Genomic DNA, 17,663 nt, shown 5'->3' on the forward strand with positions numbered 1-17,663 from the left:
GAGAATAAGACAGGAGATAAATATGAGTGGAAAAGCTGGACTAAGTAAAAATCCGAAGACCTACCACGACCATAAGGAGTGGGAGGAGGACTTATTTTTTACAATGTCGTTTTCAAAGTGCAATTCTGGAACTTACTCCCAGAGGACAAGTACCCCAACATCAGGAAATGTGCTACCTTTTTGACCGCATTATTTGGCTCCACATATTTATGTGAGTCAGCCTTTTCCCACATGAAGATCATTAAATCCAAGTACCGTTCCACCATGACTGATGAGCATCTGGAAATCTGCTTGAGGCTGGCTATCAGCAGCTACTGTCCGGACTATGCATCCCTGTCTGATTTAATTCAGTGCAAGTCGTCAGAGTAAGGTAATTACAAAACATTTATTTGTTGTATTGTGCTATACAGGTTGATGCACTCATGCATATCTATAATGTACAAATAAAAATAATTCAAAATATATACTCTATATACTGTAAATAATGTGTTTTTCATTTTTAACAGGCGGTAGATCATTTTGACTCGGTCATGTCATAAGTAGATCTCAGGCCGAAAAAGTGTGGGCACCCCTGACTTAAGATAAGGAGACAGGGGGCCCAAGTCTACAGGATGGGATGAACAAGGGCCACTGGGACCAAACAGTATCACCTTAAGTTCTTAAGTATCATTCTTAAGTTTAAACTTAAGAATGTGAAAGTAATAGGGTGCACACACTATAGCACAGAGTAACCTAAAATATCTAATAATAAGAGTAATAATAGCACGCGCACAACATACAAGAACAATTTTCTTCCCTTAAACACCTCGCGATTGACTCGTTGGCCACTCTTGGCCTCCAAGTTGTCAGCGATAGGAAGACAAATTTCAGCCGGAAAATGAGCAGGAGCCAGAGGGCAAATTGCCACAGCAAGGAGACCCTGCAGAACTGCAGCCAATCCCACTGCTAAATAAAACACCAAACCACAACTCAACTTCTGGCCAAAGAACTTAACCCTTTCAGGGACAGCGGTTACTACAGTGGATAGCTCATCATGTTATCACGTTACAGGGTGCATGAAAGGGTTAATATATAGTATCACATCACTGACCAAATGTGAAGGGTCTTACAGAAACAAAAAAAAAAAACTCAGACATCAGACAGTGCTACATTACTCCAAAGACACTTAGGATAATTGTAATAGAATTGAATCATCTTAGAAAATTAAAACAAAATTAAATAAATGGTTTAAAACATTTTATTATCTTAAATTGGGCATCAAGGAATGCAAGATGACTCGTAGCAGGCATCGAGAGGTGACATTGAGTTAGTTAGGTCAAATATTTAATATCTATAAAACAGTAGGCTCCACCCCAGTTATCAATTCATGTCATACAGAAGAATCACAAACTCCAAATCTGTCAAACTTGCTAACCAGCTAATGCGTGCTTCTGTTGGGCGTGTTGCGTGTGATCTAAGATGGGATTGGAATTGGAAGTGTTTGTGGAAAAGGCAAACAAACATAAAATTACAGAAAAAACATTTGCTCTGATCATTTGAGCAATCCAGCATCCACGTTTTGTTTGATTTAACTTATCCCAAATGTGTGTCCATAGTGCTTTACATTGTGTTTGAAAACTTGGAAAAGCACACCCACAAAACTACTCTTCGACAGGCCAGTAGCAATTGTCTTGAAATGAAATGACTCAAATGCACAGGATAGAGAGAGAGAGGTCCTGTCCCGTAGCAAAAATGATTTCCCTACAGAATTTTTCCCTCTCCCTACCCAGTGTTTTCCATTCTGAATTCTGACTGTAATTTCCCCATTGCGGGACAAATAAAGGATATCTTAATTAGAATGCTCAAAGTCAACTTGAAAGAGAAACAAAAGCATCAAATAAAATAATTTAAAAGTTACTACATACTACTACTGCCTTAACAGGATCCATTTGACAGTCCAATGGCGGCCGGAAGACATAACCACCTGAATCTCTCAGTCCTGCAGTGCTTGGAAAGTAATCTTTCCTTGCAACTTCGTCTCTGAGCCGCCGCTGTGTCATAGGTGACATCATGATATGACTCCTTGTGACTGCCTAAAAGTCAGCTCTTAGATTATTCAGATGCTCTAAAATGTCAATGTTCAATGGAAGATATTGTATGTCATAGTAATTATCGAGCAATCAAGCTCCTGCTCATTTTGGCACCCACAAACTTTAGTAAATCAGAACCAGAATATTCATTTGGCACGCAAACTCTCATATGACTTGTGATTAACTATACAATGAGCAGCCGCAGCAGCTTATTTCAGATTCACTCATTGTGTGCTTTACAGAAGGTAATCTATTTTCCTTGTCTATGTAAACAGCTCCACTGTTTTGCTCAGATATTGCGGTACTGTATGCGAGTGAAAGATTCATTGTAATGCAGGGTGAAGCGGAGCGCTGATGTGGTTGCTGGTGCCATCAGGCAGGATGCATTGTCCATTGTTTGCCACCTTTGTCTTCTTTTTAGGCATTTTACTGCCAAGCTCGAAATTGTTCTTCTGCTGGCAGTAAGGTTAAGGTTGGCCGGCAGGTGTGCTGCAGCTATGGTGACTGGTTATTCTTGGCGATTGGTGACCTTTCAGTGATAACTTTTGGAAATTGCATTCTTGAGTTTTTACACATTTCAGAAAGAGGACATGTTCAAACTTCGTGTGTGAAGGTCTTGTCGGGAATATTGTTACTCGGTGACTCTAGACCGCGGTAGAAACAGGCCCCAGACGAGAATCACCGCAATCTCTCCTTGGCATTCAGTCGCCCACCTTCGAGCTGCATCGGTTCCTCACCATGGACAGCTGGAATTGGACGGAGCTCAGGCTTGGTACCGCTCTGCTCCATGTTCCCGTTGTCTCTCCTCCAGTCGATTGTCCAAACAAATGAGATCTTCAAGGGAGGAAGAGTCATCGTGCACAGCCAGCTCATCCTTGAAGTGCTAAGTCTGCGGTGGAAGATGGTTCATAGGGCACAGTCACTGAACCCACTCTCCGCCACCTCTGAATTGGACTATTTTAGCAGTAGAGAGCTGTGTCAACATTGTCCAAATCGAACCTTTTTTTTTCCCAAAGAAAAATTTGATGTTCTACGAAAAGGTTGTGAACATAACATCAATGTGAAATCTATTTAGATCAAAAAGATTACAATTGTGCTGATTTTTTTAACTGCTGCTTTAATTTTTCTTGCTTATTTTGCTTTCTCTTACACTCCCAGAAATGTATGCGGTTCAACCCGAACGCCACAGTCTGGTTTGCCAAGCAAAGGATCCTATGTACACTTAATCAGAGCCTGAAGGATGTGCTCAACTACGGCCTTTTCCAGCCTACCAACGGTGGAAGAGATGGAAAGTTTCTGGACGAAGAACATAACCTCCGAGAGTACCCTCAGCCAATCAGCAAAGGTGTTCCATGTTTGGAGGTACGCATCCATTTAGATATTTTTTGTCACACTAATTACATTAGTAAGCAGAAAATACACAATATGCAAATTGTGTCAGACTACAGGTAATTGTAACAAATGTTTATCAGGGTCTGTGCGCTCTCCAAATGCCCACTTCCGATTTGCTTCCATCATGTTGAGACGCTAGTGAGCAATTAGCGAGCCTTACAAAATGGGAATAAAAGGATCTGCTTTGACTGGCCATGACTGAAGTCAGCTGTGACCACTCACACAGCAGCGCAGCACTCCCTCTCGCAGTTTCGCCAGTCTGCGCTCATCTGCGGGTCTAACCTCTCTGTGTCGTGTTTGCACCAGCGTTGAAAAGAGATACCTTGGTGTGGATTTGTGAATATGAGCAGAAATACATTATGAAAGGGTCGGAACATGTTTGACTCATGTTTTATCATTTTCCTCAAATTAAATTAAGTATTACTGAATTGCTGAAATCAACACTCGAATGGTGTAGACTATTATCCACAGGGATATTTCATCTGTTACGTTTTAGCACTTGTTTTGCCATTACAGTTTCGCTACAAGAGCCGGGTCTACAGGCAGCCCAATTTGGATGAGAAACAGATTGCCAAACTTCATACAAAGGTAAGAATTTGCCTACAACAGAAAAAAAATAGTATATTCTTTATAAAAATTATCTAAGTTCTTTATATTATTATAATTATAACCCGATAATATTTAGTCTCGAGATTAATGAAGTTGCTTTTAACTGACTACTGCAAAGTGTAGAACTAGTTGCCTTGGGAAGATGACATTAATTGTGTGATTTCAATGAACCACTCCTGAACAAATGGGGTTTTTACATCCATGCCCCTCCTGCAGGTCAGGATATAGGATCAGTGTTGGCATCGATTCTGTTATGCTTTTACATAAATTCATTCCTAATTGGTGGCACGGTGGTCAACCGGTTAGCGTCTGCCTCACAGTGCAGAGGTTCGGCGTTCGATTCCCGGGCTCTGGCCTTCTTGTGTGGACTTTGTATGTTCTTCCTGTGCCTACATACAGTAGCTTTTCTCGGGGTACTCCGCTTTTCCCCAACAGTCCACAATAAATAAATAAACAAATGAACGAATAAATGAATACATACATACATACATACATACATAAATAAATAAATACAACGTTCAGGGGGGGTTAACTTAACACTCTAAATTGTCCCTAGGTGTTATTGTGAGCGCAAATGGTTGTTTGTCTATGTGTGCCCTCCGATTGGCTGGCAACCAGTTCAAGGTTGGGCCTACTGCTGGGACAGGCTCCAGTACACCCGCAGCCCTTGTGAGGATAAACGGATTAGAAAATGGATGGATGGGTGTTTGCAAAGGCATGTAAATGGCAGTAGTATGCTGATGATACAGGGTGTTATGTCTCAACCCGTCAAGCCTCAGTAATCTTAAACTGACAGATTGTAGCTGTTTTATTAATGGCTGTAAAGCAGGGGTAGGGAACTCCAGTTTCTCGAAAGCCATAGCCTGTCTGGTTTAGATGTCTCCATATTCCAAAACACCTGATAAAAACAATCAGGCCATCAGGAAGCTCTGTTGAAGCCTGAAATGATCCTGACCATTTGAATCAGATGTATTGGAGTAGGAAGAGAGCTAAAACAGGCAGGATATGGCTCTCGAGGAACCCTAGTTGCCTATCCCTGCTGTAAAGGAATCATTTAACAGTCAAGTACAAGAAAACACAGTATCAATGTAGGTCTTAGTGCAGAACAAAGTTTTATCAAATTTCCCCTCATGACTGATGCAAAAGAAATGGAGGTGGTCACTGATTTTGAATGTGCGGGTATCATTGTAGAATAGCTCCAAGCATAATGTTTAAGGCACATACTGTATAAAGCAGTTGTCTAAAACCGTGAATATCAATCTGATCGGTTTTAGATTTATTGGGTCTTTTCTACTGCATCGCTGCATCTATCTATCTATCTATCTATCTATCTATCTATCTATCTATCTATCTATCCATCTATCCATCTATCTATCCGTCTATCTATGTATGTACCAGCCACCTACCTACCTAATAATAATGATAATAATAATGCATTTTATTTAAAAGCGCCTTTCATGCCACCCAAGGACACTGTACAGACAATAAGAAAATACAATGTAAAAATTAGTAAACGAGATATTATATAAAAACAGGACATAAAATCTACTTACCTACTGATAGAGAAATCTATGAACAAAATTGTATCATGTTTAAAGTTTCGGTTAATTTGTGCATGTCTGGACATACTCAGCGCAGAGGTGTCGGCCGTTTGAGCGGAGGGCCTTTTTTTGAGTAATCACGTCAGAGCAAGGGGGGGGCGAACAGATGGAAAAAGGCATGACTCTCTCACAAAGTAGGAATAAACGAATTGGGAACAAAGAGTTGTTAAATACCAAAAGACGGTTTGGAAACAGCTGTCGCGCCCAGGTGGACATTTGTCACCAGCAAAGTCTGTGACTTGTGTATTCGGGTAGATTAGATCACTACCGAGGGGCCGGACCGGGGGGCGCGGTATGCAAATCTCGGGGGCAGTGTTTTTCTTGTATTTTGCAATAAAAGTTCGAACCGGTGGAGAGGGAGCTGAGTGTGTGATCATCAGGGCAACTACCGTCGTTCGCTCTCAGAGATCCCTCCCGCCGATATTGAAGACAATTTTCCCTGTGTGCCGAGTCATTTCTTTAACTTTGTCAGAGAAAACACTCTGACACCTACACACACATATATGAGACATATGGACATTTTTTCAATGCTTAAATAGCATAAATATATACAAATATGATTCAATTAAAAATATTTTTGGGGGGTGGTATCTCAAGCGCCATGCTCACCGTGCATGGTTTGGCAACCTGGTCAATTCTCAATTTGCACCGTGTGCTAAATTTTAGGAGCATGTTAATCTGATAAAATAGCTTTGATTGGATTTCTGAAAAAGTGAATGCAAAAACACACACACCTTCAAAGTAGCCCGGTGATGATCCGCGCACACATCACTGGCGATGACTTCTGGATCCACGATGCAAGTTATGTCAACCTCAAAGTGTGCCATATTTTCAAAAATGGGTCTCCATGGGATTCTCATGTCTCATGAAAGTGCCTAAAAAACACGCGTAAGGAATTGACTTGGGTGCCAACGGGATAATATGCCCCTAAATTAGTCAGCAAGCACACTATCGAACACTCTCTCTTTGCTATCTTAATAAATCAGGTTCCCAAGACTTAAAAACTGCTAAAGATTTTCAAATGAGGAAAGGTATCTCATTCAATTAGAAAAAAAGCTACTCCCAGGGCAATGTTGAAAAGTGAAACATCAACTGCTGAAAATAGAGTACAAGGATGCAACACTACAATGAAACACCAAACGTATTATGCTAGTTAATTTATTTACTATTACTATTGCTTTAACTATTACGGTGAAGGTAAGAGTGACGTGTGCTTGACCTCGGAAACTTCAAATACAGTAAGCGTATGAAGCTCATTTCTTGTCAACTCGTTGGCATGCGATGTGTATGAAAACTCGTGGTTCATCCCATGTTCATGAAGAGTCTCTTTTTCCTTGCCAGCTCCAACAGCAGAACATTTCGTCACTCCATCTCTGTCCCACGCACAAGAGTAAAAGTCAAGGGTGTTGGGCGATTTGAAGATTTGTTTCCCCTGCCGAGCTGTTTTAAGAAAGCCCAAGGCAGCTCTCCCACAGTGAATAAGATCCTGTTGTTGTGCCAAAGTGTAAATGTTTGCGGGCACTTGCTCTTTTTGGCTTACAGTGAAACACCTCTACAACGAAACCTACATGTGCGAAAATACCCCCCAGTGTGAAAAAACTTAATGCATGAAAGCCATTCCCTCTTCTCTGCTTCCCCCTACAACGAAAAGACCCCCTGTTGAGTAATACAAAATCATTTTCTCCACCCTTGCCTGGCAATGAGGTTCACTACAACGAAAACAAGCCTTCCGCAAAAGTCTAATCCAACCTCAGCCTGCCACAGCGACTCCTACTGCTTAGCTCCGAAACGGCAACAGCAACCACCACACTGGCATACACATGCGCAGTAGTACAGGACGTTTTTGTTCTTGTTAGTTTCAGACGCAGCACGAACGTTGCATTGCTAAAATGGCTACAAAACGGACCTTTGCAGACCAAGGAGTTAAGAAAACAATAGCTTTAATGCTTGAAGACAGGATAAAAGTAATAAAAATGAAAGATGGAGGAAGCAAAATAAAATACATCATGCAAGAAATTGATATAAGTGAAAATGAATGCTGATCGTAAATTTTGCAATTTCTTTCCTGTTTTTTTTTCTTTTTGATAAGTGTATTCTCATACTTATGCACTATTGGAATAAAAATAAAGAGTACGGTACACATATATGTTGTATGTGTGTGTGTGTGTGTGTGTGTGTGTGTGTGTGTGTGTGTGTGTGTGTGTGTGTGTGTGTGTGTGTGTTTACATCTGAGATACAATTTGCTAGAGTGAAAAGTCGCCTGTTGTGAAAAATCTCTTGCTGCAAACATGATTTCGTTGTAGAGGAATTTCACTGTACGTACTAGGAAAGGCGACACAACCAGACAGAAAGGGAAAGCAGTGCAGAAGAAGGTAAAGCAGAAGGCAATACATTGTATGTTGGTCATTTAACATACCAGTGCTTACAATTGTTACCTCGATTTGACTTGAATAGACTGAGCCTTTATTAGTTTATGAACAACGATGTGGTAATTCGGGTTTTACGGCAGCAAACTCGACAGTGGCAGTACTGTGTGATCAGCCCTTGGCGCACCCAGACTCTTGCCCCAAGTCAGCTGTGCTTGACTCTAGCTTCCTGCGACCTTGATCAGGACCTGTTGCAGAAAATGGAGTGGTGGATAGGTATCAAATCTTGGATGATTGCTCATTTCTTGGCTTGATCCAGATTTCTGTCACAGATCCAGTTTTCCAATAGCATCTGGTGCTCTGTGGTTGACAAAAGCTCCGACTTAGACTGCCAATAAACAGCCATTCTCTGATTCCATCCATCCATCCATTTTCCGAACCGCTTGATCCTCACTAGGGTCGCGGGGGGTGCTGGAGCCTATCCCAGCCGTCTTCGGGCAGTAGGCGGGGGACACCCTGAATCAGTTGCCAGCCAATCGCAGGGCACACTGATTCTGTTCAGGAAAAAAAAAACTGAAATAAAGACACTTTCATACGCAGGGAGTATATCAGCTACATCAGACAATCCAATGAATGAATTATTTTGGGGCATGTCTATGAACTCCTGGCATTTCCAGATATTAAACGAGCAGTGACTCATCATTGTCATCAAAGGAGCAGCCATCCATCTGTGCTCACCCAACATTTGCTTGGCACAGACAGCTTGTATGAGACCTTGGAAAGTGACTTCAGAGATTTGTTTTGAATGCATGCTATATGTTGGAAAATAATTGCAGAATATATGTGCAATGACTGAGACCCGTGGAGCACAGAGTTGCTGTTTTTCAGTATTTCAATTTTCCAGATTTTTTTTTTTTTGGTGAGTGCCTAATACAGCATCCTGTGACACACTTGGACATCCAGCATGAATCGCACCACCCGCATGGTATAACAACCGAGGCGTTTATATAATCAGTGGGTATCTGGCGCAATTGTGAGTGACTTAGTTATGATTACTTGGCCCATTTTTACTGTTGCAAAGTGCAGCTATGCCTACAAGTGGAAATCTTTCCTGGATGCCACAGAACACTAAACATCAACCACTTTTACTTTTACAATATTGGCAGCTCTGTTACGGCTTAACAAAAGCAAAGATAGCTGTGAACCCCAAAGCAAATAGGAGACTTTTGATGAGAGATTTAAGGGACTGTTTAATGAAAGCGAGAGTCTGATGATCTCGGTCAGGACACAAGGGTTGGCTGGCAACAAGAAGGTGAGTTTCTGGCTTAATGTTGTGAAGCTGATGACGAGACGAAACGGCACAATGGATCATTGTTGAATCAAGTAGTCTGAAGGAAATGCGGAACCAGGCTCAACAGGGAGACACTGGTAGGATGACAAACGAAAGTTTCGGGAACCGAGCGCGTGCATCGGGAATGGCCAAAATATCACTCATAACACGTGAATCATCTGGCAACTGCTTGCAAATCAGCAGAGGTCTTATACTCAAGAGGTAATTGCGGATCAGTTGCAGGTGTTGAACCCCCCTCCGGAAATGACCCGCCCAGCCTGATAATTAAAAGCAACAAAAAAAAAAAAAAAACACAGGGCCACAGGAAAATAAAAGAACAAGCTTGAACAGTAACACAGAAGGAAAAGGGTCTGTGACACAACATCACAGGCTTGGCCCTCTTTTGATTTTGTGTCTTTTATTGAAACTATTGTAATCCTTACAGGTTACTGAAATGACTTGTGAGGTACAATATTCCTTCCACGTGTTCAAATGCATGTATTTTAATTTAAAATTCAATCATCGAAAACATTTACAATTCACTAAATGTATTTATTAAAATGGAGGCTTGCAGTGTTAAAACTGCTTGCAAGATTTGATTGTTGCTTTACTTCATTCGTCCCGCTTCCCTTGTATCTCTAAAAAGAAAAGACTGAACCCTAACTAATGTGCACAATACTCATAATGGTGCGTTAATGTAACACTAGGGGCTTATTGTCATAAATACGCATCAGTACACACAATGGAAAAAAGGGTCACATAAGGGTTCACGATCACCGGTGCAAGACAGTCTCCAATAACCCACTTCACATGCGTGGCCAACTACATCATTCGCGTCATGCACCGACTCCAAAAGGTCAATTTCTGCTTTCTCATTTTAAAGGGAATGAGGGAAGCTGCTTCGATTGGCTGTGAGTCGTCTGCATTCCATCCTGCAATGGCGCAAAGGCCGCATCCTATCTGCGTGGATCTTGGGCAATACAAAAAAAAAAAAGACAACTCCACCCAGTTAGACTGTGATTTGTGCTAAGTTTCCGTTGGGCACAAAAAGAGGGTCCAAAATTCTCATTTCATTTTTGAAATATACAGTCATACCTCGGTTTTCAACCATAATCCGTTCCAGAAGGCCGTTCGAAAACCGAAACCACACTCTTTAAAAAAAAATTTAAAAAAATTATTGAACACATCTGCTCACAATGGAACGCTATACGAGGAAGCGTCACTTCCTCGTCTACCCGAGGAAGCGTAAGGAAGGCGAGAGGAGTCAAGTGGCGCATTCAAGTGCGCTCAGTTTGGTCAAGAACCGATTTTCGGTCATAATCCGAAGCATAAAAAACTCGAAAATCTTTGGTCGAAAACCGATTTGGTCGAGAGCAGAGACGTTCGAAAACCGAGGTTTGACTGTACAATCAATTAAAAGTCACAAAAAAAGAGAGGAAAAAAAATCGGTGAGTCTGCAAATTGGTGAGTGCTGACCTGCAAATATTCAGGGATGTAGTTTTACCTCAGTGCAGAGGTACTGGGTTCGATTCCAGCTCTGGCCTTCCTGTGTGGAGTTTTCATGTTCTCCCCGTGCCTGCATGGGTTTTCTCCGGGTACTCCGGTTTCCTCCCACATTCCAAAAACATGCATGACTGGCTGATTGAACACTCTAAATTGTCCCGATGTGTAAGTGTGAGTAAATTTGTTATTCGTCTGTGTGTGCCTTGTGATTGGCTGGCACCCAGTTCAGGGTGTCCCCCGCCTACTGCCCGAAGACAGCTGGGATAGGCTCCAGAATGCCCCGCGACACTTGTGAGGATAAAGCGCATTAGAAAATGGATGGATGGATGGATGGAATATATGCACGCACCATTTCCGTATTTGGGTTATGGAGACATGCTATTTTCCGGTTGCTAGTCCAGCACATGGTAATAGTATCAACTCTTTAAAATATACTCGCAATCTGCTGTAATTATGCCGAGTTATTATAAATGGCACATTACCTTATTATTTGCTTCACTTATCCAAGTGGCGGCGAAGCGACCAAAGCATTTAATGAGCCGTTTGCTTAATCACAGTACATGTTGGTCCGTGTGAACACAGACTTGCACGGTTTATTTTGACATGCTCAACTCAACTTTGAGGGCACAAAAACAACCACAGAAGAGAATACAAAGTCTTTGTCACGCTTCTAAAAACAAAAGACAAATAATAAAATAATAATGACAAGCATATACTACGAACTGCAGGATGAGGATAAATGTTCCCATGAAGCTTCATGATGGCGCCGCTGAAATCCTCTAAAGGTTGAACATAATTGCCAGCATACCACAGAGTTGGCTGGAAGGATTTCTTTTGTGACGAAATTGTGACTTTTTTTGAAAAAGTCACAATTTCGGAGGTCATTTCCCCCGTGTAAAGCATCAGCTCTGAGTTATGGAATGTATCTACTGTATTACAAAAACCAACGTGAAGACAATTTTAAAGAATTACATTATTTTTAAGACAATTTTACAGAATTACGTTATTTTTAAAATTGTCTTAAGCCAGAAGCTCGTACGCCTCTGTATTTTCCACCGGAAATATGTCATGCGCTGCCGTGCATTGAGTCCAGACAGCGCTCTCCTCCGAGTTGGCAACGACCTCAAAATTAATCTTGACAACGTTAAAGTTTCTATCCTTGTTCTGCTCGATCTTAGTGCCGCTTTTGATGCAGTCGTACCATTTTGCTTCATCGTCTTGAACACCATATCGGCCTCAGGGAGACTCGTCCTAACTGGTTTTCCTCCTCTCTCATGAATAGACCATTTTCAGTTTGTCTTGGTGACCGCAAGTCAGATCATGTCATCTTTCCGTGTAGTGTTCCACAGGGATCTATTCTTGACCCTCTCCTGTTTAATTTATACATACTCCCACTTGGTTCGATTACGGCATACATATCATATCATTCGTATGCTGATGACACCTACGCCCACTTGAGGAGAGAGAATTTTCTTCAACTTGATGACAAAACAGAAATTTATTTGTAGACCCGAAGGCTCCGATGCATCTGGTTTCATTGCTGGTGACTCCTTTCTCTGTGAAACCCACTGAGCACATCAGAAACCGAGGTGTCATTTATTTGACGAAGATCTCAACTTTGAAATGAATATTTCCGTGATTTCCAAGACTGCATTTGACCATTTAAGGAACATATCAAATTTAAATTTGTGTCAAACTCTCACAAATTGGTCATGCATTAATTTCCAGTTATAAGTGCTTTTTTATGATTTAACAAATCCAGCACTTAAAAAACTTTACCTGATTCAAAATAAACAGATACAAGCACATCACACCAGAACATCTTCATTGGCTTCCAGTAAAGTCCAGAATCGATTTTATTCATTTTTGAATCTCTTCATGGGGGTGATATTAGACAGACACTTTTGATCCACAGGGATATCTTTCTTTGATGTACCGGTACCTCCTATACATTCAACTTCAGCTGAAGGTGCTTTTAGTTAGTGGTCCAACACTCACTAACTTTTAAATTACGGTAGCTTTTTGGTTTGTCAGTTTGTTTATATTAATGTGAATTTTTAATGTATTGCCATCTTGCTTTTTATCTTGAAGCATATTGACCTTATGCTTACCATATGAAACGTGCCATCGAAAGAAAATTGACATTGACATATTTAAATTGCCATATTGCATACATCTGGTTAGGAAGTGTGTGGTCCTGTATGCCCCCCACTTTTTATCATGCACTGTGTAGTAAAATATCTCGATACATGGGGCTGAGAAATCGTCCCATGCAAAAAGCTTCATTTTGTCAACTGAATGAGCAGTGAGAAATATTGTAATTTGTGGTGAATTGCAATTTTCAGATCTTTTTGCAATTATCCGTTTATCTATACCACTAAAATCAAACTGCCAAACTGTTTTTTTTTGTCTCTTTGTGACCTGTGATTGGATGGTGACCACTTAGGGTGTACCCCCGCCTCTCACCCTCTCTGTGCTAGGCTCTAGCACATCTGCAATCCTACAAAATGGATGGATGGAAATCTTTAAAGTATTATTCAGCAAAAATGATAACTAAAAACTACATTTAGATCCCAGTTTGATATTTGGATAAAAATAAATATGCTGAGGTGTTCTCTGCCTTTTGTCTTCATCATCCCAGCTTTTCTTCCCACTCTTTGATCGCTACATATTGGCTTCATATTCTTCTGCCATATCATTCCCTCATTTTCTCCTGTCCTTGAGGGAGCTGTTCTCCTATCTATTTTTATCATGCGGCCTGGAATGAAAGCAAATGGGAACAGAACCGGAAAGAAGAACATCCATTCTTCTCTGTCACCACTCACTAAATTCTGCCCCACTGCCCCTCTGTGCTTCTTGCTTTCAGTAGCCTTTTATAACATTGTTCCGTCAGTTGTTTTTTTTTTTTTATCACCCTCCTGTTATTGTTCAACACCAACATTGTTGTGTAGCACAACTTCAATTTCAATCAGTTCTGGATCTCCGACCCGCCTTAAGTTATCCATCCATCCATTTCCATTTCCGCTGTTACAGCCAACGATATATTGGGGCGGTTGATTCAGTTTTTATTTTTGTGTTGAGGTTAATCTTGCGTGGCTCGGTGGTCAATTGGTTAGCATGTCAGCCTCACAGTGTAGAGGTTCAGGGTTCAATTCCGGCTGTAGCCTTCCTGTGTGGAGTTTGGATGTGCCTGTGTGGGTTTTGTACGAGTACTCCGGTTTCCTCCCACATTCCAAAAACATGCATGGCAGGCTGATTGAACCCTCTAAATTGTCCCTAGGTGTGAGTGTGTACGCGGATGGTTGCTCATCTATGTGTGCCCTGCGATTGGCTGCAACCAGTTCAGGGTGTACCCCGCCTACTGCCCGAAGACAGCTGGGATAGGCTCCGGCATGCCCTGCAACCCTTGTGGGGAAGAGGATTTTTGTATCACATTTCCGGCGACTGAGAGTGATTCCTTTCTCTCCTATGCAGTTAACCCTAGAGAGGTGCGTTCCAACCGCTTATTCTGTTCAAGTCAAGTCAAGTCAAGTCAACAGTATTTATAGAGCACTTTCAAACAGCCATCGCTGCATACAAAGTGCTGTACATGGAGCAATTTAACATGCACAATAAACAGTAAGACAAATCGGTAATAAAGGCGGTAGAAATCACCAAACAGTAAAACCAAGAACAAATCTAAGTCATGCTGAGTCGAATGCCAAAGAATACAAGTGAGTTTTGAGGAGGGTTTTGAAGATGGGCAGCGAGGAGGCTTGCCGAATGTTTAGTGGGAGGTCATTCCAGAGAGAGGGACCAGCAACAGAAAAGGCTCGATCCCCTCTGAGCCTCAGTTTAGTTCTTGGTACTTCTAATAAAGTCTGGTCCACAGACCTGAGGCGCCGGGCAGGTGTGTAGGGGCGGATGAGCTCAGAGAGGTAAGGTGGCGCGAGATTATTCAGAGATTTGAAAACAAATAAGAGGATCTTGAAAATAACTCTAAAATGAATGGGGAGCCAGTGAAGGGATGCCAGAGTAGGAGTTATGTGCTCCCTCTTACGAGTACCAGTCAAGAGGCGAGCGGCGGCATTCTGGACCAGCTGAAGGCGCTTAATGGAGGACTGGCTGACTCCAAAGTAAAGGGCATTGCAGTAATCGAGCCGGGATGTGACAAAGGCATGAATTACCATCTCAAAGTGTTCATGTGAGAGGAGAGGTTTTATTTTGGCCAGCTGTCTAAGGTGAAAGAAGCTGGATTTAACAACGGCACCAATTTGCCGATCGAGTTTGAAATCACTGTCCAGTTTAAGGCCCAAGTTTGAGACTGGTGACTTAAGATAAGGAGACAGGGGGCCCAAGTCTACAGGATGGAATGTACAAGGGCCACTGGGACCAAACAATATCACCTCTGTCTTCTTTTCATTGAATCTCAAGAAATTTTGTGCCATCCAGGTTTTGATTTCTTCCAGACAGGATAGGAGTGGCCTTAATGAGAAGGCGTCTTTCTTGCTCAGTGGGACATAGATCTGGCAGTCATCTGCATAGCAGTGGAAGGGAATACCATGTTTCCTTAAGATGGAACCCAATGGGAGCAGATACAGCGAGAACAGCAGAGGCCCCAGAATTGAGCCCTGTGGAACACCACATGACAGGGGAGCAGTGCGTGACTCAGAGCAGCCAAGGCTGACACAGAAGGTTCTGTCAGCTAAATAGGACCTAAACCACTCAAGAGCACTGCCGCCAATGCCCACCAAGTGCTGCAAACGAGACAGCAGAATACTGTGATCCACTGTATCAAATGCTGCAGTTAAGTCCAATAAAACTAGACACACGTGGTCTCCAGAGTCATTTGCCAGGAGGATGTCATTAGAAACGCGTAACAGGGCTGACTGTTCAGGGTCGAGAGGAGCTGGAGACTATACCAGCTGACTTCAGGCAAAAGGTGGACTATACCTTGATTGAACTAGTTGCCAGTCAATTGCAGTGCACATTGAGGGACTGGAAATCATTCACATGAACATTCACACCAACAGCAAGCCCTCAATGTCTGCACCAAAGTCAGGCGAATATACTGCACCACGAGTGACAGAAATATATATTTTTAATTCTAATAGTTTATTGTCTTCTGTGGCTATGCAGGCCAATCTGAAGAAGTTCATGGACCTTATACTCCACAATCAGGTGGACAAAGTGTCTAAGATGTTAGAGAGAGGCCTCGATCCCAACTACCATGACAGTGACACTGGTGGTAAGTCAACACCAAATGTTAACTCGAAGCTTTGAATATTACAATGAATTGTTTAATACTACTAATAATAATAACCATACTACTACTACTACTAATAATAATAATAATAATAATAGTAATAATAAAAACAATAATCAAAATAAGTTATTATTATTAAATGTGCAAATAGTCTTTGTGTGTGACTGTATGCCCGCTGTTTGTTTTGTTCCTTGGAGTTTTCTGACATGGAACTCACAAGTGACACACAAAGGTGGAAACATATGCAGTTAGTTATCGCAAGAATCTTGTTTCCTGGTACGACCTTATCCTTTCAACCCAAACCATACATACCCTGTCGTTCATGAAACTGCACCTGTTGATGTACTTCATTCAAACATCAACACCCCCATTGACTTAAGCAGTTAGTTTTGGCTAAGTACCAGAATTTTAAAAATGACACTGGACTCAACAGTCTTATCTATAATGTGTCATCATATTATCTTTTCCATTAACTTATTTTCACAGAAGCAGGAGAATAATTATGAATTGAAGCCACTGTATAATTTGAGATAGATTGATATCAGCATGTCATACAATGCAGATAGTATTGGAACAATAGCATAATAACAACAAGCAATATTACTAAATAATAAAAAATACTGTCAAACAATTACAGAATCAAACTGCGTTGCTATATTTTATATCTATAAAATAAAGGGGCCAGTGTTTCTAATGGAATAGGTACGTTTAAATTGATCTTACCTTCAAAACTTGATAAAGATAAAGTTGATATCATCTGATCCAAACCCCACAACCAGGCAAGAAAAAAGCCCATTTGGGAAAAAAAGAAGACACATTGAAAAGGGCGTGTAGATTGGAGCCCCACCTTCCGAGATAACCAGGCTGCAAAGAATGCCAAGAGGGCATCATTTACTTCTCAGAAGCCAAGTTGGCTGCTCTCTATGTGTACCTGTGAGGAGCTGTAAAATGTAAACATAAGAATAAAAAAGGGTGCAAAATAAAACAATCTGAAGCCATGATGATGTACTGTATATTGTATACCCAAGAATACCATCATGTCTGCTATTTAAAATACCCATCACACTCTACTGTATGTTTCTGTCACTTCTAGAGAGCCCTTTGACCTTTACAGCACATCTGGATAACGTGGTGGAGATGATCAAGGTTCTTAAGAATGGGGGTGCCCACTTGGACTTCAGAGCCAAAGACGGCATGACAGCCCTCCATAAAGCAGCACGTTCCAAGAACCAAGTTACGCTCACGGTAAGAGAAAATATTGGGCCTGATTCACCAAGTGCCGAAATAGCAGGTGCTCAGTTGTGTGTTCTTTTCACTCACTTTAACCGATTGCGTGTGCTGTTGGCAAACAGTTGTGGAAACTGACGTATTGAAAAGACGGTTTTGCGCTTTAGGTAGCTCTGATGGTTTTCTCCATGAACATTTTGGTAGAGTACCATATGCACAAAATTACATTTAAAATGTTTGAATTGAATGTAATTGTGGAAGAAATTAATGAAACCCAAACATTTACAGAAAATAAATCTATCTCTGCAATATATTTGGGAA

At 41.4% G+C, this 17,663-nt stretch overlaps 1 protein-coding gene across 2 annotated transcripts in view; it reads left to right on the plus strand.

Annotated features, from left to right (window-relative positions):
* LOC147207175 (SH3 and multiple ankyrin repeat domains protein 2-like) overlaps positions 1 to 17,663 on the plus strand; it is a 172,139-nt gene that overhangs the window by 11,504 nt on the left and 142,972 nt on the right. For both annotated transcript variants that reach the window (XM_086106237.1, XM_086106238.1), the window contains exons 2-5: positions 3,228 to 3,431; positions 3,978 to 4,049; positions 15,989 to 16,097; positions 17,209 to 17,360. In XM_086106237.1, the coding sequence (XP_085962363.1) occupies positions 3,228 to 3,431; positions 3,978 to 4,049; positions 15,989 to 16,097; positions 17,209 to 17,360 (537 nt within the window). The remainder of the gene's footprint in view (positions 1 to 3,227; positions 3,432 to 3,977; positions 4,050 to 15,988; positions 16,098 to 17,208; positions 17,361 to 17,663) is intronic.

Source organism: Hippocampus guttulatus, chromosome 3 (assembly GCF_054856545.1).
Source record: "Hippocampus guttulatus isolate MCC_2025c chromosome 3, RoL_Hgut_1.0, whole genome shotgun sequence".
In the NCBI taxonomy this organism is placed as follows: Eukaryota; Metazoa; Chordata; class Actinopteri; order Syngnathiformes; family Syngnathidae; genus Hippocampus; species Hippocampus guttulatus.